The sequence below is a fragment of the Ornithodoros turicata genome, chromosome 1 (genome assembly GCF_037126465.1).
Source record: "Ornithodoros turicata isolate Travis chromosome 1, ASM3712646v1, whole genome shotgun sequence".
NCBI lineage: Eukaryota > Metazoa > Arthropoda > Arachnida > Ixodida > Argasidae > Ornithodoros > Ornithodoros turicata.
In genome coordinates this window covers 62,883,079-62,901,185 of record NC_088201.1, presented here as the reverse complement: position 1 = coordinate 62,901,185, position 18,107 = coordinate 62,883,079, and the positions used below count along the sequence as shown (strand labels likewise).

Here is an 18,107-nt window from a genome sequence, read left to right as displayed (position 1 = left end):
AGAAACCCTAGTGTAATATGAATTATAAATACAGACCTCATGCTTCAGTGAAACCAACAAGGTTGCATGTAAAGTTATATGAAGATCCGAAATTGACTTTTGGCAGCATGCCGGAGGACCGCCTTCTTTCTTACGTAACACGTACGGATTAGTAGGCGAAGTGGGACTGTCTGCAGCATACATTAGGCCAAATGGGACCCCTTGCAGTTCGAGGTCGGTGAACCTGCTAAGGGATGGCGAGATAATCTGCTAAGAAGCATTAGGCAAAATGGGAATAGGCGAAATGGGAAGACACGGGAAAAACGGCGGTGTCGATCTGCGGACAAACGTGCAGACGGTAGCGCTCGCCGAGCTGAGGAGGAGGTTGGCGGCGTGCCAGATGCCACAGCAAGTCTGAGCGTGTGGGTGTGTGGGGGGGAAGTTTGAACTTTGAAGCACACAATGGACTGCGAACCAAGTACGAGTGCCGGGCCAAGTAGTTCACAAAGGAAAACGGAATCCGATCGACGGCGACGGGCTGCCGAGATTGAAGAGCAACGTAAGCAAAAGAAAGAACCACAGAAAAGAAGTAAAAGAGAAAGGAGGAAGCAAAAGAAGGAACCAAAGAAAAGAAACAAAAGAGAAAGGAGGAAGCAAAAGAAGGAACCAAATGCTTATGCTAACGCATTTCCAAAGGATCCACCAACGGATCTCTTTCATTGATGAAGAAGAAGTTACCCCCCCCCCCCCCCCTGTACGCTCGCACGATTCTTCTGCTCCTGTCACATATTACTTTCAAATAATTGCCTTTCAAGCACATCTCTGTTCTGGGGAGACTGCCTGGTGCTGCACACGGAAGGCGGCACCATAAGGCAGGTTCATCCCACCAAGCCATGGAGGTCGTTTCGTCCTCCACAGAAGAGGCAAGTGAAATTGACACTGATTCCTCTGCAAACAATCGTACAGTAGCTCGGGGATGACCTTACCTGTGAGAACAGGTGACTATACGATTTCGTCTTCGGAGGAGGAACAACCGTTCCAATACGTTCCGAAACGTGCCCGGAAGGGAAGCAACCGCAGCTCCGCTGGAACCAATTCTTTGGAAGGAACTACGGTGATATTCGCCCCCGTGGACCGGAATTCCAACCTGGCCAAGTTGAACCACCTTAAGCTTTCCCAGTTCCTCACCCGATAACTTCCTGGGAGGATCAAGGAGATACGACCAAACTACTCCAAGAATATAATTGCGGCCGATGTTGTTGCCCCTTCTGCAAAGGCACTCCTCTTGAAGCTGGACCGTATATGCTCAATCGCCGTCCGCGCCTATATACGTGCCACGTCCATTTAACTCGTGCTATGGGGTCATCATGGGAGTAGACATATCACTGTCTGACGACCAAATAACGGAAGCAATTAAGTCTGATCCGCTCACTTTCGCAGCGCGAACAATACGAAAGGATGCCGGGGTGATCAGGCTGACTTTCCTCGGCCAGACGCTTCCCAAGCAGCTAAGTCTTCACCTCCTGACAATGCAAGTCAGGAATTACTTGCCACGAGCGACACAGTGCAATAACTGCATGAGATACGGCCATGTAGCGGCCTGTTGCACCCGTAGGAAAATATGCTGTAATTGCGGTACGCATCACGAGGCTCCTGAGTGTCCCACTTCCGAACCCCTCTGTATCAACTGCAAAGGAAAGCACCTGGCCACCTCAAGAGACTGCCCGAAATTCCGGGAGCAATGCCGCATTACCAGGGAAAGGTCCAGGTACAATACCAGCTACAAAGAGGAAAAGTCAAGGTCAGAACGAAGGAGCGCCAAAGGAAACCTAGGCAAAGGAACCCACAGAAGAACCCACAGAAGACTGGAATCCAGCCGTTGAGTATGGTTGGTCTTGAAAAAGAACATCAACCACCATTCACCGAGCGTGACTTCCCTCTGCTGGAACAGCAAGGTCACCAAAACAAGCAAAGTAGTGCTGTATCAGAGAACAGCAGCAGGGGACGCAGTGGCTCATCACAGCCACGCTCCGGGGGTCAGAGGAAGGCACTGGAACGACTGCGCAATGCAGACATGACCGCAGTCGTTATACGTCTCCTTTTTGCAGCCCTCAAAGCCATCATAAATGCGTGCCCTGAATGTACCGCCCTTGAGGAAGTTCAATCGATCATAAAACTAGAAAATATTGTCACATCCATGGTCATAGCTGATCCCCACAAGGATTAGACGTACGTACATGGGGGCCTCACGGTACTCATCATGACCACAAGGATTACTTCGACCACTGTGCGATACCAAGAGACAACGATCTTTCAGTGGAATGCTAGAAGCCTCCAATCCAAAGTATCTGACTTTCGTGAGTTCGTGTGGCGACGCAAGTTTCCCATAATGTGTGTATCAGAGTGTGGAATTTCAGAGGACTTTCGTCTGTCAGGGTACGTCACATTTGTCTCTAAGCCTAAGGGGTCTAAAACCTGTGCAGCACTCTTTGCCCGATCCGGCATACCGTATAAAGAGAGATGTTCGAACCTCAGGAGAGGGATAATACGTCTGTACCACGGTACGCATAGGGGATCTTGTGTTCACAGTTGTCTCCCTCTACCTTCCTCCTAGATACACTTACGAGGTGAATGACCTTGCAGCAATATTAGACACAATTCCATCACCATATGTATTATGTGGCGACTTCAACGCCCACAACACCATCTGGAGCAGTACAAGATGCGATGCGAGGGGACAGCGATTGGGGGACATATTCTCAGAACGTGACCTTCATCTTCTTAACGATGGCTCGCAAACGTCTATCAGGACCAGCCTCCTCTCGTCTTGCTTAGACCTTAGTGACCATCTACCTGTATTGATCAGCATTTGTGGAGCGCATCGACATTGTTCCGTTCATTACGCCAAAAGGACGGACTGGCATGTATTTCGTGACGCCGTCAAGAACGCTGTTACCGCATCTACACCCGCAAGCGAGGAGGCGTTCTCTCATACTGTAGTCCAAGCTACCCAAGCCGCTACGAAAGTTTTCCGCGTCCCCGAAAAGTTCACAGCTGTAGACGCAGAATACGAGAAGCTTCGCGCCATCCGCCGCCGCGCTGCGCGCCGAGCCCGCCGCTCCGGCCTTCCAATTCACTGGACTGAAGCCAAACGAATACAAAAGGTTATTCAGATGCACAGATGCAAAAGTTAGTTAGGCACAGATATAATGCCATCTGGCTGGCGTGCTCGGTTGGGAATGTGGTCTTACTAGCATCCACGTTGAAATCACCCAGCATAATAATTGGTTTTGTGTCGATGTACTGCGAGTGCGAAAACTATGAAGTTCAGAACCAGTGTCTGTGTTGCTCTGGGTGAGAAGTAGACTGCGGCAACCAAGAGTCCACTGTCTAATTGGACGCCGCACATTTAACCGATGTAAATAACCGTAGCATTCAACCGAACTCGTTGCATCCATTTTCGTTGCTTTACTCGGCGCCGTGCTTTGGAGGCAGCTTGTTGTGCACGCGACGCCTTGGGACGTCCCATTCTGACATGATAATGGACCTTTTTCACAACGGGGGGGGGGGGGGGGGGGATATGTTTATTAAGAAAAAGAAAGGAAAGGTCAGCCAGACGAAGGTCGGCTTGCTATTCCAAACAAAAAGGGAAGGGGAAGGAAAGAAAAATAAGAAAAGAAAAGGGGAAGAAAGAAGGAGAAAAGGGGAAGAAAAGAAAAAAGAAAATAAGAAAAGAAACGGGAAGAAAAGGAGAAGAAGAAAGCAAAGGAAAAGGAAAGGAGAAGAAATAAAAAGAAAAGGAAAAGAAGAAAGAGAGAGAAGAGAAGACTGAAGGTCATGCACAACGGCTTATGCGCATGACCTTCAGACGCCGGAGAGGGTTATCTCCGTCTTCATTAGATGGCGCAGTGTGGAGACTGACAGAAGTGGGGACCAATGGGGAGACCGTACGAACGGCGCGAGCTCGTCGGTCCCACTCCGGAGCGGTTTTGGTCCTTTGTGCTACCCACGTGGATTTGTTTTGATGCGCTCCGAGCGTGGTTCACTGGAGCGCCGGTATGATACGACGCGTATGTATGTGAAAAAGGGCCATTTCGGCGCCTAGACGACACATTCCACAAACAGAAGAAGAGAGAGACCACGCGCACGAACGCAGAGGGGACGGGGGAGGGGAGGAGGAGGAGGAGGGTTTTGTGACGACGTCGAAGCGGACGCGCGAAGGCGAACTGTAAAACGGAGAGCATCGAAAATGGAAACGGCAGCGAAAATGTGCCCGATACCCATCGCTGCTTGCAGGTACGAAACGCTATGCAATGACCTTCCCTTCTAAACATAGAACGTCTGTCACTGCCAGTTCAAACAACCGACTTTACAGGCACGTGGCAAATGTAATACATCACATACGCATCGCTGCATCATCGTCGAGACATAGTGCGCGATCTGCGAGACAAGACCCAATCGAAGCCAGTGTGGTGGAGCATTAGCATATAACTCGGTTGAGACATGTTCGCGATTAATGACTGTGGCCATCGTTATCTCGCGTGAGCGAAACAATGGTCTAATGTTCTGACTTCTCGGTCAATATATCGATTCACGAGCTGCTAGGCCGCCGTTACGAAGGCTGACTTTTGTTGGTGTGTGCAGCTTTTATTGTCGCCAGATAGATGTAGCTACTTTGGGATGCATTGTGCGCGGTTATTTACCTCTAAATTATATGAAATTGCGAGAAGGAAGCGGAAGGCTAGAGCATGTCGCGAAGGCAGACGACAAGGCGTGGGAAGACAAACATAGCCGGATGACGAAGTGTTCGATGTTCTGACGTCAAATGAGCATCGATCGATTGGTTTCTCATTCAGTGATACCAGGGAGAATGACATCATGATATATGTTCTTAAGGCGGCCAGAAGAAGCTGACGAGATAGTGCTTTAGGGACAAAAAACTTCCTGGATCTTTCCCTGGACATCGTGACCATCACACACACGCTCAGTTGGTCATATCCTCGCAATTTGGTCGTGAAGGTAGCATTGGAAGCAGCGTGGGTTCCACAGAAAGCCCCATACTACAACCTACTGATCGTGGGCACACGAAAAAAAACGACACAACACAGACTACAACGTGCACCAACGCTCACCGTTTTTAGCATGGAGTTTCTCTACTAACTATTGAGTTTCTCCACTTCACGAGTCCATCAGTATACTGGCGTTATGGTCAGCAAAAGAACTAAAAAGGACAACAATAGACAACATCCAAAGCCACCAGGGGCGGATACATGATTTTTCTGAGGAAGGGGTCCAGCCATGGACAGCATGCTAGACACGCGATCTAGGGTCAATCAAACACTATGTGAAGGTAGAAATTGAAGAGGGGGTCAGGACATCCGGACCCCCCCCCCCTCTAGATCCGCCCCTGAAAGCCACACATTCGTAAAGCATTGTCCGCAAGTACACATTATTTAAATCCGATACAACGCAACTTGATGCCCTTTCTACACACTATAGTACAGTGTGGGCAAAAAGTCTCGTGCACGAAGAGGGGTATGTCACTGGAAGCCATGCCGAGTTAGTGGTCACGAAGCTTGATGTCGGGTATTGTTTGCTGATGCCTCAGTGCAACTGATGGCGCGCGCTTTCTATAGCTGTGTTGCCCATCCATATCACTCACTTATTACCCAATATGTGATGGAATAAGGCACGGCAACTCCAGCGGTGAAACGACACACGCCATCAACATCATCATGTACTGTATGCTGTTTTTTCTTCAGCTTTGCACAATGAGTTTCAGCTAAATTTCTCGAATACTTCAAAGACTTTTTTCCTACTTCAAATACACTGTGCTGCCAACTGGCTAGTTTGGACTAGAAATTGTTGGCTTTGTCGCGACTTATGTTCTCAGTTATTCTTTTCTCCATCATCATCGTCATCTAGAAAGAAAAAAATGACAGAGTGCCCACGCGAGACCTGTTTGGCGTAAGACGCGAGCCGGTTTGCATAAAATTTGAATACAGGAGCACTGCCAGTGCTCCTGGCACAGCGACCACGTGCTCCAGTGCTCTGTGAAGGCTAAGGCTATTAAGAACGGGCCCGAGACTCGTACTCAACTTTTTATCTGAAATGTTCAATGAATGTCGTCTGGATGTCGAATGGACATCCTGAGAATTTTACATCCATGCAACTGGCTATACCTTGTCAAGGCTGTGTCGCAGTCTATTTTTCCGTGTTCCTAACGAACCATTACAGGATAATCTATGAAATCTCAGTGTTATTTGAAACATTTGCTTCGCATATTGCTTTAGATACATTACATCAAAGGAACCAGAAACCTACTTGGTGTGAGGGAAGCTTTAGCCATAACAAGCGCTCCTCCCGCTAAAGCCACTCCCAGGAAAGCGAACCAGAATTCCACGTGGTTCACACAATGGAAGCAGACGAACTGCCCTGGAAGCAAGCCATGGTGCTGAATGGCTGTAGCGAAGTTCTGCACGTTCTCCCATAACTCCGAGTACGAAGTTGCGCTTCCAGTCACCGCGTCGATCTGCATATGGAAAAGAATCGGATCATACATGATGGTGTCTGCTATGTTCAGCTCCTTTGCATGGAATAGCGTGAGAAAGTCTCAAAGTACCTCCAGCATGACAACTTGAAGAAGTGCAGATACAAAAAATACGGACGACAAGGATGGAGAAGGAGCACGTATACAGCACTGTGTGCTTCCCTGTTGTCCGTGTTGTTCAATACACTATTCTTGAAGTTGTCATGCAGTGCCAACAAGCCCAACCTTCTGATCCCTGGATACGCCTCTGGATATCGCAGAGATTAGGCTGTATTTGGACTCCTTATTTACTCGGGGACCCAAAGCGCTTGGCTACCCTGTTCTAAAGCTCTCTCCCTGTAAAATAAATGACAGGCTATGCACGTGATACCCTTCACCGTATGAATGGTCACAGGTGCACGCATGAGTCAAACAGAGTGCTACACGTAATATTAAAAATAATATGTACAGAATAGCATAAACAGAAAGGAAAACCACGTAATGTTTGCGTGCACGTATTACAGAGTTTGGGGAAAACGTAGAAACTTCACAACAACGTTTCCGAAAACATGATAAGCCAATTGCTCTTCCTTTGGAGTCGGTGACATCACGTTGCTGATATCTGATTGACTGACAACTGACAGCGATACGGAATCGGTGGGCGCTTACAATTTCCAAAAACTCCCTATTATATAGTGACACGTGCATACACATACCCTCTTAATATGTAAGCGTGCACACCTGAAAAGTATGTCAGGTGTGCAGGCCTAGTCTTATATAACCAAGCTGGAGTAGGCCACCGATTATTTAAGCCTAACGTATGTGCTGTACCAGCTACAACCAAGGCATGATGACGCTGAGTCGCGGTACAAGGATCCGTCGCCCCGGTCCTGCAGGAAAAGAATGCAGAAGGTGGCACTCAAAGCACCAACGTAGAAAAGCAATGAACGAGATTTAATGTAGATGGCCCATTCCAATGTGTCTGGATGACGGTATTAGTTAGGCGATACGGTCATGTGCCACAAAAGGGATCAAAGTAATTCGACCTCCTGCTAGAAATTGAACGGTCGGTTCTAGGGTCAACTTATCAATACGAAATGGGCGCCACCGTGTATTATGGTCTGGACCTCTCCCTGTTTGTAAACAAATGACGTCATCGTGTCCTACGCTGGAAGGTAGGGGGGGGGGGCGAACTAGGTCGCGCCCGAAAGCCACGGTCTTGAGGGGATTACGATGGTCCTTGAAAGGGACGCGACCTTCGGTCCTACTTTTCTTTCAATAGGAGGCAGCGAACAAGTGCCCATTCGGGGAGCCCACCCCTCCTCTTGAGATTTGTTTCGGTTTCAGTCTGTCTACCAACGTCATTATGATGTTTCTCGGGTAGAGGTCTATTGCTTTGGCACCTTCCAGCGACCGACAGTGCATAATGAGTTTTAGTATACCGTTGATAAGGTTATCGTGCCTAACGGAATCAATCGCAGTGGTGCGTGACTCAGAATCTTGTCCACTGATTGGTTCCGGTTGATACGGTTCGACGCTAGTCACGTCATCAACGGTCTGCTAAAACTCTCTCATAATGGTCGATACGTTGTCTCCGTGACACCACCTGCTCAACTCAACAGCCTCACCTAGACCTACACCCGGATCCTTCCTACTTAGTGTTGGTCTCTCTTTCCCATCGTGGATCCCTGTAGCAGTCTTTAGGTTGTTGTTGTTGGTGGTCGTGGTGATGTGGTGGAAGTGTAGTGCTGTTGTGTGTGTGTTATGGCTTGTCAGAATTATACTATATAAATAGATTGTGTCCCAGATATTACATTCTTATTGAGCTCGACTTGGTTGAACACAATACTTCTTTACTGCTGGGATAATCAGGTACAGGAACATGTATGACATGGGTTTAGTAAGGAAACAAGGCTACCGTCCTGCGTGACTCATGAAGCAGGCCGCATATCCCTGAGTTCGGAGGATGAGGACGAGGACCCATAACAAGGAAGGGAACAGTACAAGACCGTGCCTCTGTACTCTTCGTCGGCGACACGCTGCCCAAGCGTGCACCAGGAAGAAAAAAGCAGACATTTGACCTGTCGAATTCCTGAATATATGTACAAGGGTAGTTCAAGCTGAGACTGAGCGAGGTCTTTCGTGCGAAAGAAATACCAGCACCCATGCGAAGTTGTACCACGATAAAACTTGCAGAGGGCGTAACATACTAACCCTTCTTGAGCATCACGGCCGCGCCCGTCATGACGTATTTGGTGCGTGCGGAGCAGTTGCAGCTATCATGGTGGCTACCATTATGTCTGTAGCTGCGGAACAGCGGTAACAACGGTGTATAATCAAAATTCTTGTGAAGGAGAACGTTAAAGCAGGTAATATTGTGAGAAGGTTGAAAACACCGTATGGGGTGAAGCATCTTGGTGAAGGACGGGATCTGCTGACAGATGAACGACACGTGCGTCCGTCTGCAGTCACGCCAGTGAATATCGAACTTGTTGAACACGTCATTTAGTGTCGGCAGCGTTGGACGATCATTCAGGAGCGGTTTCTACTCCGCAAAGTCTATGCAAGATGGGCTCCTCAACATGCATATACATAAGCGGACATGCATAACGATCTGTGAACAACTTCCGAATAGACCACCCGCCGCGGCACGTCACATCAAGATATCATGTGATTGGGAAAGGGTGGATCGTTGGCAAAACAAGCGCACGTCGGTGTTGCTGTCATATAACTTCGTGGTTTTCGTATTTCGTGAGGTGAGGTCAGAGTAGTACCTGCCTCGCACATGAAGCTTTCCTTCGTAACTCCTTCGTGCAATTCGCGATTCCAATGAACTACAGGTGGCGCCCCGAACTTTCAAGATGGCGGACGAAAGGAGGTCACCCGAGCAAAGCCAGCGTAGGGAATGCGGTGTCGACCGAATTATGTTCATCTGTTTCAGTTTTTAATGCCCAAAAATTGACATGTTCCATGCAAACAGAACCAATTTTGTCTGCTGGTCATCTCATATTGTGCAGTTCAACTCAGAGAAGTAGGTAAACAGTTTCCGTCGTCAGAGTTTGTTTACATACCGTCAGGAGTCGCGCGAACAAATGAGGCATTTTAGAATCTAAGAAGGCAAAGCAAGGATTAGTTGCTGAGAAGAGTGACATAGCATGTGTTTAGGAATGTAGATTAGTAGTCTGCAAGGCAATACATGTTTGAGTTTCTCCTCGGATAGTCTCGTAGTATTTACATGTGAGCGTTGCAATGGAACAACATGTCCGTTGGAAGTGTAGTGTTTCTAGGAGTTAGATACTTTTTGTCGGAACTTTAATACACAAGTAATAATCGCAAATTGTAATGCCCAAGTTAACGTTCACATGGACATTTGCATGAGCTCAAGAGAACACTTCGTTGTTTGGTGCGGTGATGACGTGCTATGTGACGTTAGCTATCACTCTGATGTTTGCAGAACTCTGTGACTGCATGTCAAAGGCATACAATACATACTTTGAAAACCCTTGTTACACATGCGTATATCTAACACGCTTGTCTTGACGTAACACTGTTAATATGTTCAACTATATGTTCAACTAATTAACATACCATATGCTATGCTGCGAATGTCTGAGCGCTGCAAGAGACGCTCTGGAAGTGAAGTATTCGTTTTTTGCGCTGCTCTTGGTATTCACATACAATTTGGTGTGGTATTTTTTATCTTTGCGAGTCATTTACTGATACGTGTGCGGCACCAGACAGAAGCTGCCTCTCTCACATACCATCCATAGTGGATGCTCGGCTACGCCGCATTAGTACGGTGATATTGTTTACTTTGCCTGAGGTCTGGCGAAATGCATGCATGTCAACACGACAAATAAATTCCGGTTCTTCGTTCAGTATTACTAAGATTAACATTAAGATAGAATGGTGGTGACAGAATTGATAAGGAAACTCGTGCGATGGGTCGACACATGGGGCTTCCGTTCCGTTCTTCTTGATTAGAAAACTATTAAAAGAAAGCGTGGGGTACTCCCACAGGCTGAGAAGAAATTGGTAGTGCAACATTCCACTTTTCGATTTCAATACGTTCTTTGTTGCCGGAATTCTGTCGACAAGCAAGAGAAACGAGTACCGCCGTATCGCTTCCCTGTCCAGACGCGCGCTCGGACCTCCACGCGCAGCTTTTCGAGATCGCCGCCAGGTGGCCACGGCTTCGCTGGAATCGCGAATATGTCATCCATCATCGGAAACAACCATCAAAACAACGCATGTGACCGTCGGCTGCAACGTGCGTGTCTTTCTTTTGATTACAACAGGTCGCGGCATCTGGCGTTGTGACGTATATTGTTTGCAAACAGTCAGTCGTCTATTGGTTTCGAGAGGAAGCCGGTATATTCTTGCAATCAGTCGTCACGTGTGATGATGGTGTTGTACCCGTTACCAAAAAAGGGTAACGTGATATCGATACTGGCTACCTAAGAAAAAAGTAACGAAATCTCGATCTCGATACACGTTCGTAAAAGTAACGGAGTACCGCTACCGTTACCAATAAAAGTAGAGCGGCACTTTATTCACTCCTTTTGCTGAAAGCAGGAGTTGTGTCTGAAATGGACACTACCAACATTTAGCTCGTGTTAAAACCAGGGAACGGTAACGGTAATAGTAGCGGAAACAGAAACGGTATATTACATCTGGGCGCACCAGTGCCCGACGCAAGTTTCCATTTTTTTTCTTCTTTCTATTGCTATTCTATCCTGTTCTACGGTATATTACCGAAATTGGAAATTGTAAGATAACTGAAACGGAAACGCATACCACGGTCCCCCATTGCCGGAAACAGAAACGGAAACGAAAATTGTCGTCCGGTCATGAATTGGTGTAACGGCTATTCCTGTTGTGCGATGACATTTGAGTGACTTTTCATTTTATTTTTGTATTTTGATGACTCCATTCCCTGCAATGCTCTAAATACTACACGAGAGCATGTAAACAAAGCGCAATATTGGATCGCGATGGCGCATCCCTGGCTTACCTGATTGATTTGTAGAAGAAAAAAATGGAGATGTTAGTCTCGAGCCACTCGGGACTGGCTACTCCAGGACGCGTTATTCAGAAAAGAAAAGAAGCTACACAAAACTATACTCGTCCCAATCCTCATAACTCCATGACATCAACACATGAGACTTACTCAACATAGACTCCACCATAGCATGAGGGTTGAAAGCCTACGATTTATTTCTGCTTTTTTTTTTTTTTTCATTTCACCGTGGTTATGGCAGTATTATTTACTACTGAGACCGTCCGCCTATGAATGCCACATTGGACGAAGGTCACGCCCATCTTGAGTTGCTCGACTCAGAGTAACCGAAGACCGAAGACATGTTCCTACATTTTTTTAAAATCTTGCAAGATGTGCGTATCCAAACGACGTAAAATTACTTGTATAGTGTGCACGCGTGACACCGAAGCAGCACTTGGGCAAAACAGGGTGCTCACAGAGCCTTCCAAGGGTGCGTCATTTGAAGGAACAAACACATACACTCACTCACTTACTCCAGTTTCACTCTTACATGTTTTCTCACTCGCACACACATTCACACGAAGGGGGGACGCAAGGGGCGTCTGTTGAACATGTGAGAGTGAAAATGGAGTAAGTGAGTGAGTGCATGTGTTTGTCCCTGCAAATGACGCACCTCTGGAAGTCACTGGAGAGCGGTGTTAGCTTAGCTCAATTGGTAAGACCCCTGGGCCGGTAATCCGGAAGATGTGGGCTCGAGTCCTACAGCTGGCTAACCTTTTCAGTCACTTCCTCTTTCGTCATTGATTTCTTAGGCACTTGAGGGCTTGTATGTATTTGTCCTTTCTATGTGTTCCAGCCTCAGAACATCAATCCCCTTCGTGCTCACAGAGCCGGACGGGATGTCCTCCCGCAGCTCTGCAATAGCCGTTCCATTACCGGAAGCGTAACGGAAACTAAATTGACAGGCTGGTATTAGAAACGGATAATAGAAACGAAAATATAGCAGTAACGAAAATGGAAACGGTAACGGAAATACGTCCGCTACCCTTCCCTGGTTAAAACTGCGTTTGTGTGAAAGGCAAACAACGGACAGAAGTGTTGCAACAGAAAAATGTATCTTCTATAATATTCACGTGCACGCTAATACGCATGAATCCCAGTGTTGATGCGAAGAGGACGATAACCCAGACAGAGAGAAAACACACAGAAAAATTGCTCTGTTTCTCTGTGTTTGAGTTTTGCTCCTTGTATCGGGTATCATCCTCTCCGCAGTCATGCACCAGCTATAGTCAGCGCCCTTCTACTCCTTTGATGAAACTATATTGACATCTGTATAACGCCTCGTGTGGACATAGATCACAGACAAACTTAAGCTAGATCATTTCTGGAAGGTCGTTATTTCTCTTTCTTTCTCGCGTTAAAGCTGATGAAGCATAAAGCAAGCATAGCTCCGGGGCCTAACGCTAGACCGCTGCCTGTAGGTTTGCTTATAGAAAGAGCTCAGTTTACACCGAACATAAACTTGCTAAACATACCTTGATATACTTTTCAAATTAGACGTTAAGCTCATTGATGCACAGATCAACTTCTCTATCGGCACGCACAGAAGACATCTGAAAACCAAACTCCCATCCTCTTTCTCCCCCGTATAATCGAAGATGCCTGCTACTGCGTTACAGCAGACGATGGTCCCTCCATGGCAGGCGCTATGATTGATACACAGAACTGTGGCCATGCATTAGGGTCAACGTATAGCAAAGTCATGTGACCAAGCAAACCCAGCCTTATGTTAAGAATAGGTAATGTGTAACTCAGAGTTGTGCCTAACTCGTTACAAGTAACTCGTTACTTGGTAACGGTTACTTTTTTTGGTAACGAAGTAACGATTCAGTTACTTTCTAAAAAATTGTAATAGTAACGGAATCAGTTACAAAAATTGCTAACTCGTTACTGACGTTACTCGTTCCTTTTCTTGAGCACGGGGAGCACATTTCGGCATTCCGTGTGGCGCAATGCCTGCAGATTTGACCTGCGTGACGTGTGACTCAAAGTATTATTGCAGTCCCTCACTGGATTTGTTGTTGTCCTTTCTCTTGTTTCCGTAATCTCCATCTCACTCCTTCCCAAGAATGGCCACCAATTGTGCTATGGCTACAAAAAAAAAAAAAAAAAAAAAAACGCGTTTCGACTTTTCTTATCTTTGCTAAGCTTCCGAGCGCTCTAAATTATGACGCAGCCCCTCGTCTGTTTTGAGGAACCGTTGGTGATCTGTGGCACGAAAACCAGTGTTTTTTCTTGTGTTTTCGTAATCTCCGCTCACCCCCACTTCGGAAACAAGGGAGAAGGTCCAGGCAAACTGATATAGATTCATGGTAACGGGCCGAGAGACACGGAACACGAAGGACAGACGACAAATTTCGAGTATCAGCTTCTCCTGAAGTGCAATTCCTCATTAATAAAGAGTTGAAGGCAAGTGACGGCGTGTTTGTTGGCTCCTTTAACTATGCTGCGGTAACGTAAAAGTAACTCGTTACCTGTGAGTAACGAGAACTCGTTACTTTTGTATGTTGGTAACGAGTAACGTATTTAGTTACTTTTTTCTTAAGTAACGGGTAACGGTATTTAGTTCCTTTTTTTCGGTAACGGGCACAAGTCTGGCTGTAACTCATGCCGAGGAGGGCGCTTTGCTTCCAAAATCCAGAGTACGCTGCTGTGACCTCACTTTGAGTCAACGTCACCCTGACGGTTCTCTTCAGTCCAAGTTTAAGGGTAATTAAATTTTCAAGAGATTGATGGAGTATTTGTTGAAGTATAATCCCAGATGCGGAACACGTGGAAGCAGGTACAGCCTCCTTGTAGAATGACGGCCGGAATGTATTTTATCCCCTCATTCTGGTCCGACGGTGGGGTCACATCCCAATCTGCTGAATCCCAGTTCGCCGAATGCAGTTAAGCGAATTGTCTGCGAGGGGGAAGGTCAACCCCTTTCGGCAAGTTGGGAAATGATACAGGATCTTTTCGGCGAGTTTGGTAGGGCGGAAAATGACCTAGATGGGTCGGACAGCGGATATCTTACAAGATGAAGGAATGCCCAATGGCTCACGCTAAATCGAACCATTACACATGGCGTTCAAAGATGACAAACGCGACCAGTCGGCTATTAAGAGGATGAACGTGGCTCCAGCCAAGGTTAGTTAACCGACGGTTCATTGTTTTGAACAATGAACCGTCGGGTATTAAGTCTGCTGCACCGTGGCCACCGTCACCCCTGTAGAAGGAGCCAAGTTGGCCCCGAAACGTCGGGACTCTCTGCTCTGAACAAACCTTGGTTGGAGCCACGTTCATCCTGTTATGCCTTACCCAACCATGCACAGTTGTGCCGAATATGTTCCCGTTCGAGTCGGCTATTGAACGGTATATCAATCGCTATACCAGTACCGATACTTATGACGAAAGATCACAGCCAACCTTTCCTCTCTTTATTCTTAATAAACATATACCCCCATAAAAAAGAAGAAAAAGAGACCAGGGAACGTAGCGACAGCACACGCAAACAAGGCCATAGAGCTGAGGATAGGGGTTTGTCTCTGTATCAAACTTCTCAAAGTTTCTTGTTTGTATGTGATCCTTCTAAATTTTCTGGTCTCAGAGTGTTTCGTATATAAATCCTTGCCACCGGCTGCAATGTTTTCTCGACTTTTATTGCAATACATGTGCTCTTTCTTTCTGTTTTTTTTTTAGTACGAAAAAGTATCTTGTAGTGTCTATTCTATTTCGAGACAGTTCAGTGTATTATTTTTAAACCAGATATTTTATTGAGGCTCCTATTAATGTACACTTAGCAGTAAGCTCAGCGTTACTATCGGGGAACGGCAAGCATTTACTACCTCGCGTGGCTCAGTGGTTAGCGTGCTGGCCATGTCACGTCGAGACTGGTAAGTACCCGAGTTCGAATCCCAGTTCCGGCTGTGTTGTCTGGTGTTTTCCTGGGTTTTCCCCAGACGCTTTCAGGCGTATGACGACACAGTTCCCTTAGAAGTCGGCCCAGGACGCACATTCCCCCAGGCCGTCAGTCGTGACGTTGCCCACCTCTGTGACGCCGACAACGGCGAGCCCTTTCACCAGTACCACCACCACCAGGGCAAGCAGTTCCATGACCACCATCAACACCATCTCTATATCGTGAGGTCCCACCGCATTGTTGTGGCTGTGTGGCTGGGCAACGTTGTGGCTGACTCTTAGTTATTACGTCACGGCGACGAGTAAGCAGGCTTTCTGTATCTAGGTGGTGTTGGCACAGCCCGGTCACTTCTCAGTTTCGATGTGGAAGGCCATGATGTTAGCCGCTAAGCCAGTCATATCCCAATTTGCAGAATCCCAGTTCGCCGAATGCAGTTAAGCGGATTATCTTTGAGGTGAAAGGTCAACTCCTTTCGGCAAGCTGGGAAATGATATAGGAGCTTTTCTGCGAGTTGGGTATGGTGGACAATGACATACAGGATATGATACGTGCGAGGATCATTGAATCACTTACTGAACAGTGGCTGGAGGACTAGAAATGATGTTGAAAGATGACACCCACCAATCATAATACCATTAGCAATGTTTATGACGAAAACCCCTGACTAGGGAACGTAGCAGCACATGCAGATAAGGCCACAGTTTAATAGGGAGACGATAAATTTATCCATGGCCAGAGTAACAAAGGGGGACGTCCCTGTATCAAGCTTCTCTTGTGTGTGATCTTTCTACGTTTCCTGGTCTCGGAGGTTTTTCGTATTGAATCCTCGCCACCAGATCGCATGTTTTCTCGACATTCTTTCATTAACAATATGTTTGCTGTTCATTTGTTCATTTAGAGTAAGAGAAATATCTCTTCGAGACACTTCAGTTCGTTAATATTTTTGTGCTTTTTATTTAAATATTTTAAAGGTACTTTATTACGGCTCTATAGACCTAGAAGCCATAAGCTCTGCGCCACTATCGTGAGAGGTCCTATCGTCGTAACGTTGTGGCTTGCTATGAGGATGATTTAAAGCCCTCTATAATCAGACCACGGCAGAAGACACGGCACGGTTCGGCAGAAGACAGAGATGGGTGCAGTCTCGACTGGCTGGTTCGCAAAGGCCGACTCAACGGTGCAGCGAAACGCGGCCGCTTGATGGGAACGTTGCACACCAGAAATTCCAATCAAGACAGAGAGTTGGCCAACCAAAACCGTGGTTATGGCATTCACGCGGCGCTCATTCTGCAGCTACCCCCTCTTCTTGACAGGATCAAGACTGCCGTTTGTTCCCTGGTGCAAGTATACCTTGGCGTTATCATTGATCGGGGTCTAACATGGTCTCGACAGATTACTGCCCTCTCTGCCACCACAGGCTCTTATATTAACGTGCTACGCTGCCTCTGTGGGTCCTCTTGGGGTCCTTCTTGCACCGACCTCCTCCAGGTACACAACTCTCTTATTATAGGCACTTTACGCTACTGCTTGCCTGTGTTGCACGCTATTTCCCCCTTCAAGGAACGGCAACTGCTTAATCTTCATGCTCGTAGCCTGCGCACTTGCTTGGGAATCTTGAAGACCATGGAAACCTTCTCTGCTATCGCCGAAGCGTGGGTTCCTTCCGTGCTTATCATCTGGGACACGGCAACCCTCCGAACTTACACACGCTCTCTTGTACGGCACCCATGTCACCACCTTACGCAGCTTTGCCCTGCTTCTGCGTATGGCCGAGCTGTTCTGCGCCTACAAGGACAAATTCCACCATCGCATACCTTGGTCTCCTATACGGAGCCGCTGTGGACCTTAAGTCTGCCCCCCGTGCACACATCCGTTCCTGGTCTTCCGAAAAAGAGCCATGTCCCAGCTGTTGTGTCATGCCAACTAACGCTGCAACATCTCCACTCCCTGCACTCCAATCGAATGGGGATTTACACTGACGGGTCGGTGGCATCCGATGGATCATCATCTGCATTTTATATTCCCGAGGAGCCACTAAGTCACAGTGGTAAGGTAAATTCGGCGAATTGGGAAGGGACGTGTCTGTGATTCGGCCAGTCGAACCAGCACATTTGGAGGTAAAGGGATTACGGCTGTCTCCCGGCCTTCAATGCATTCGGCGAGTTGGGATTCGGCAGATTGGGAGGACACGACTAAGCCACGGTAGAAACACGTAAATTCGGCGAATGGGGAATGGACATGTCGGTCATTCGGCCAGTTGGTACAGCACGTTTGGAGGTCAAAGTATTAGATCTGCCTCCCGGCTTTCAATGCACTCGGCGAGTTGACCTTCGGCAGATTGGGAAAACAAGGAACCGTAATACGGGGCGCGTTGTTTAAACGTAGGGAAGAAGAAATAGGGTAAGGTGGTCTATGTTGAAGACAGTTGAACTATTTTGTTAATAGCAGTCAGAATAATCACCTAAATTATACCATAACTTGTTAACTGAATTCCCAAACCTTAGGGAAATGATCCACAAATTACTGCGCCGTGCTAAACCAGATATTTATTTCGTACGAGCCAAAAATGACAGGCTACATATTTTCATCAACTTATCCCACCCTATGGGTAAGTTGAGGGCATCAAAAAATTAGTG

The 18,107-nt window shown here is 47.1% G+C and overlaps 1 protein-coding gene across 1 annotated transcript in view; it reads right to left on the bottom strand.

The window, feature by feature from the left end:
- Positions 1–18,107, bottom strand: part of LOC135398666 (uncharacterized) — a 55,414-nt gene that overhangs the window by 34,603 nt on the left and 2,704 nt on the right. Inside the window, exon 2 of the mRNA XM_064630078.1 lies at positions 6,304–6,511. Coding sequence (XP_064486148.1) covers positions 6,304–6,511 — 208 coding nt within the window. The remainder of the gene's footprint in view (positions 1–6,303; positions 6,512–18,107) is intronic.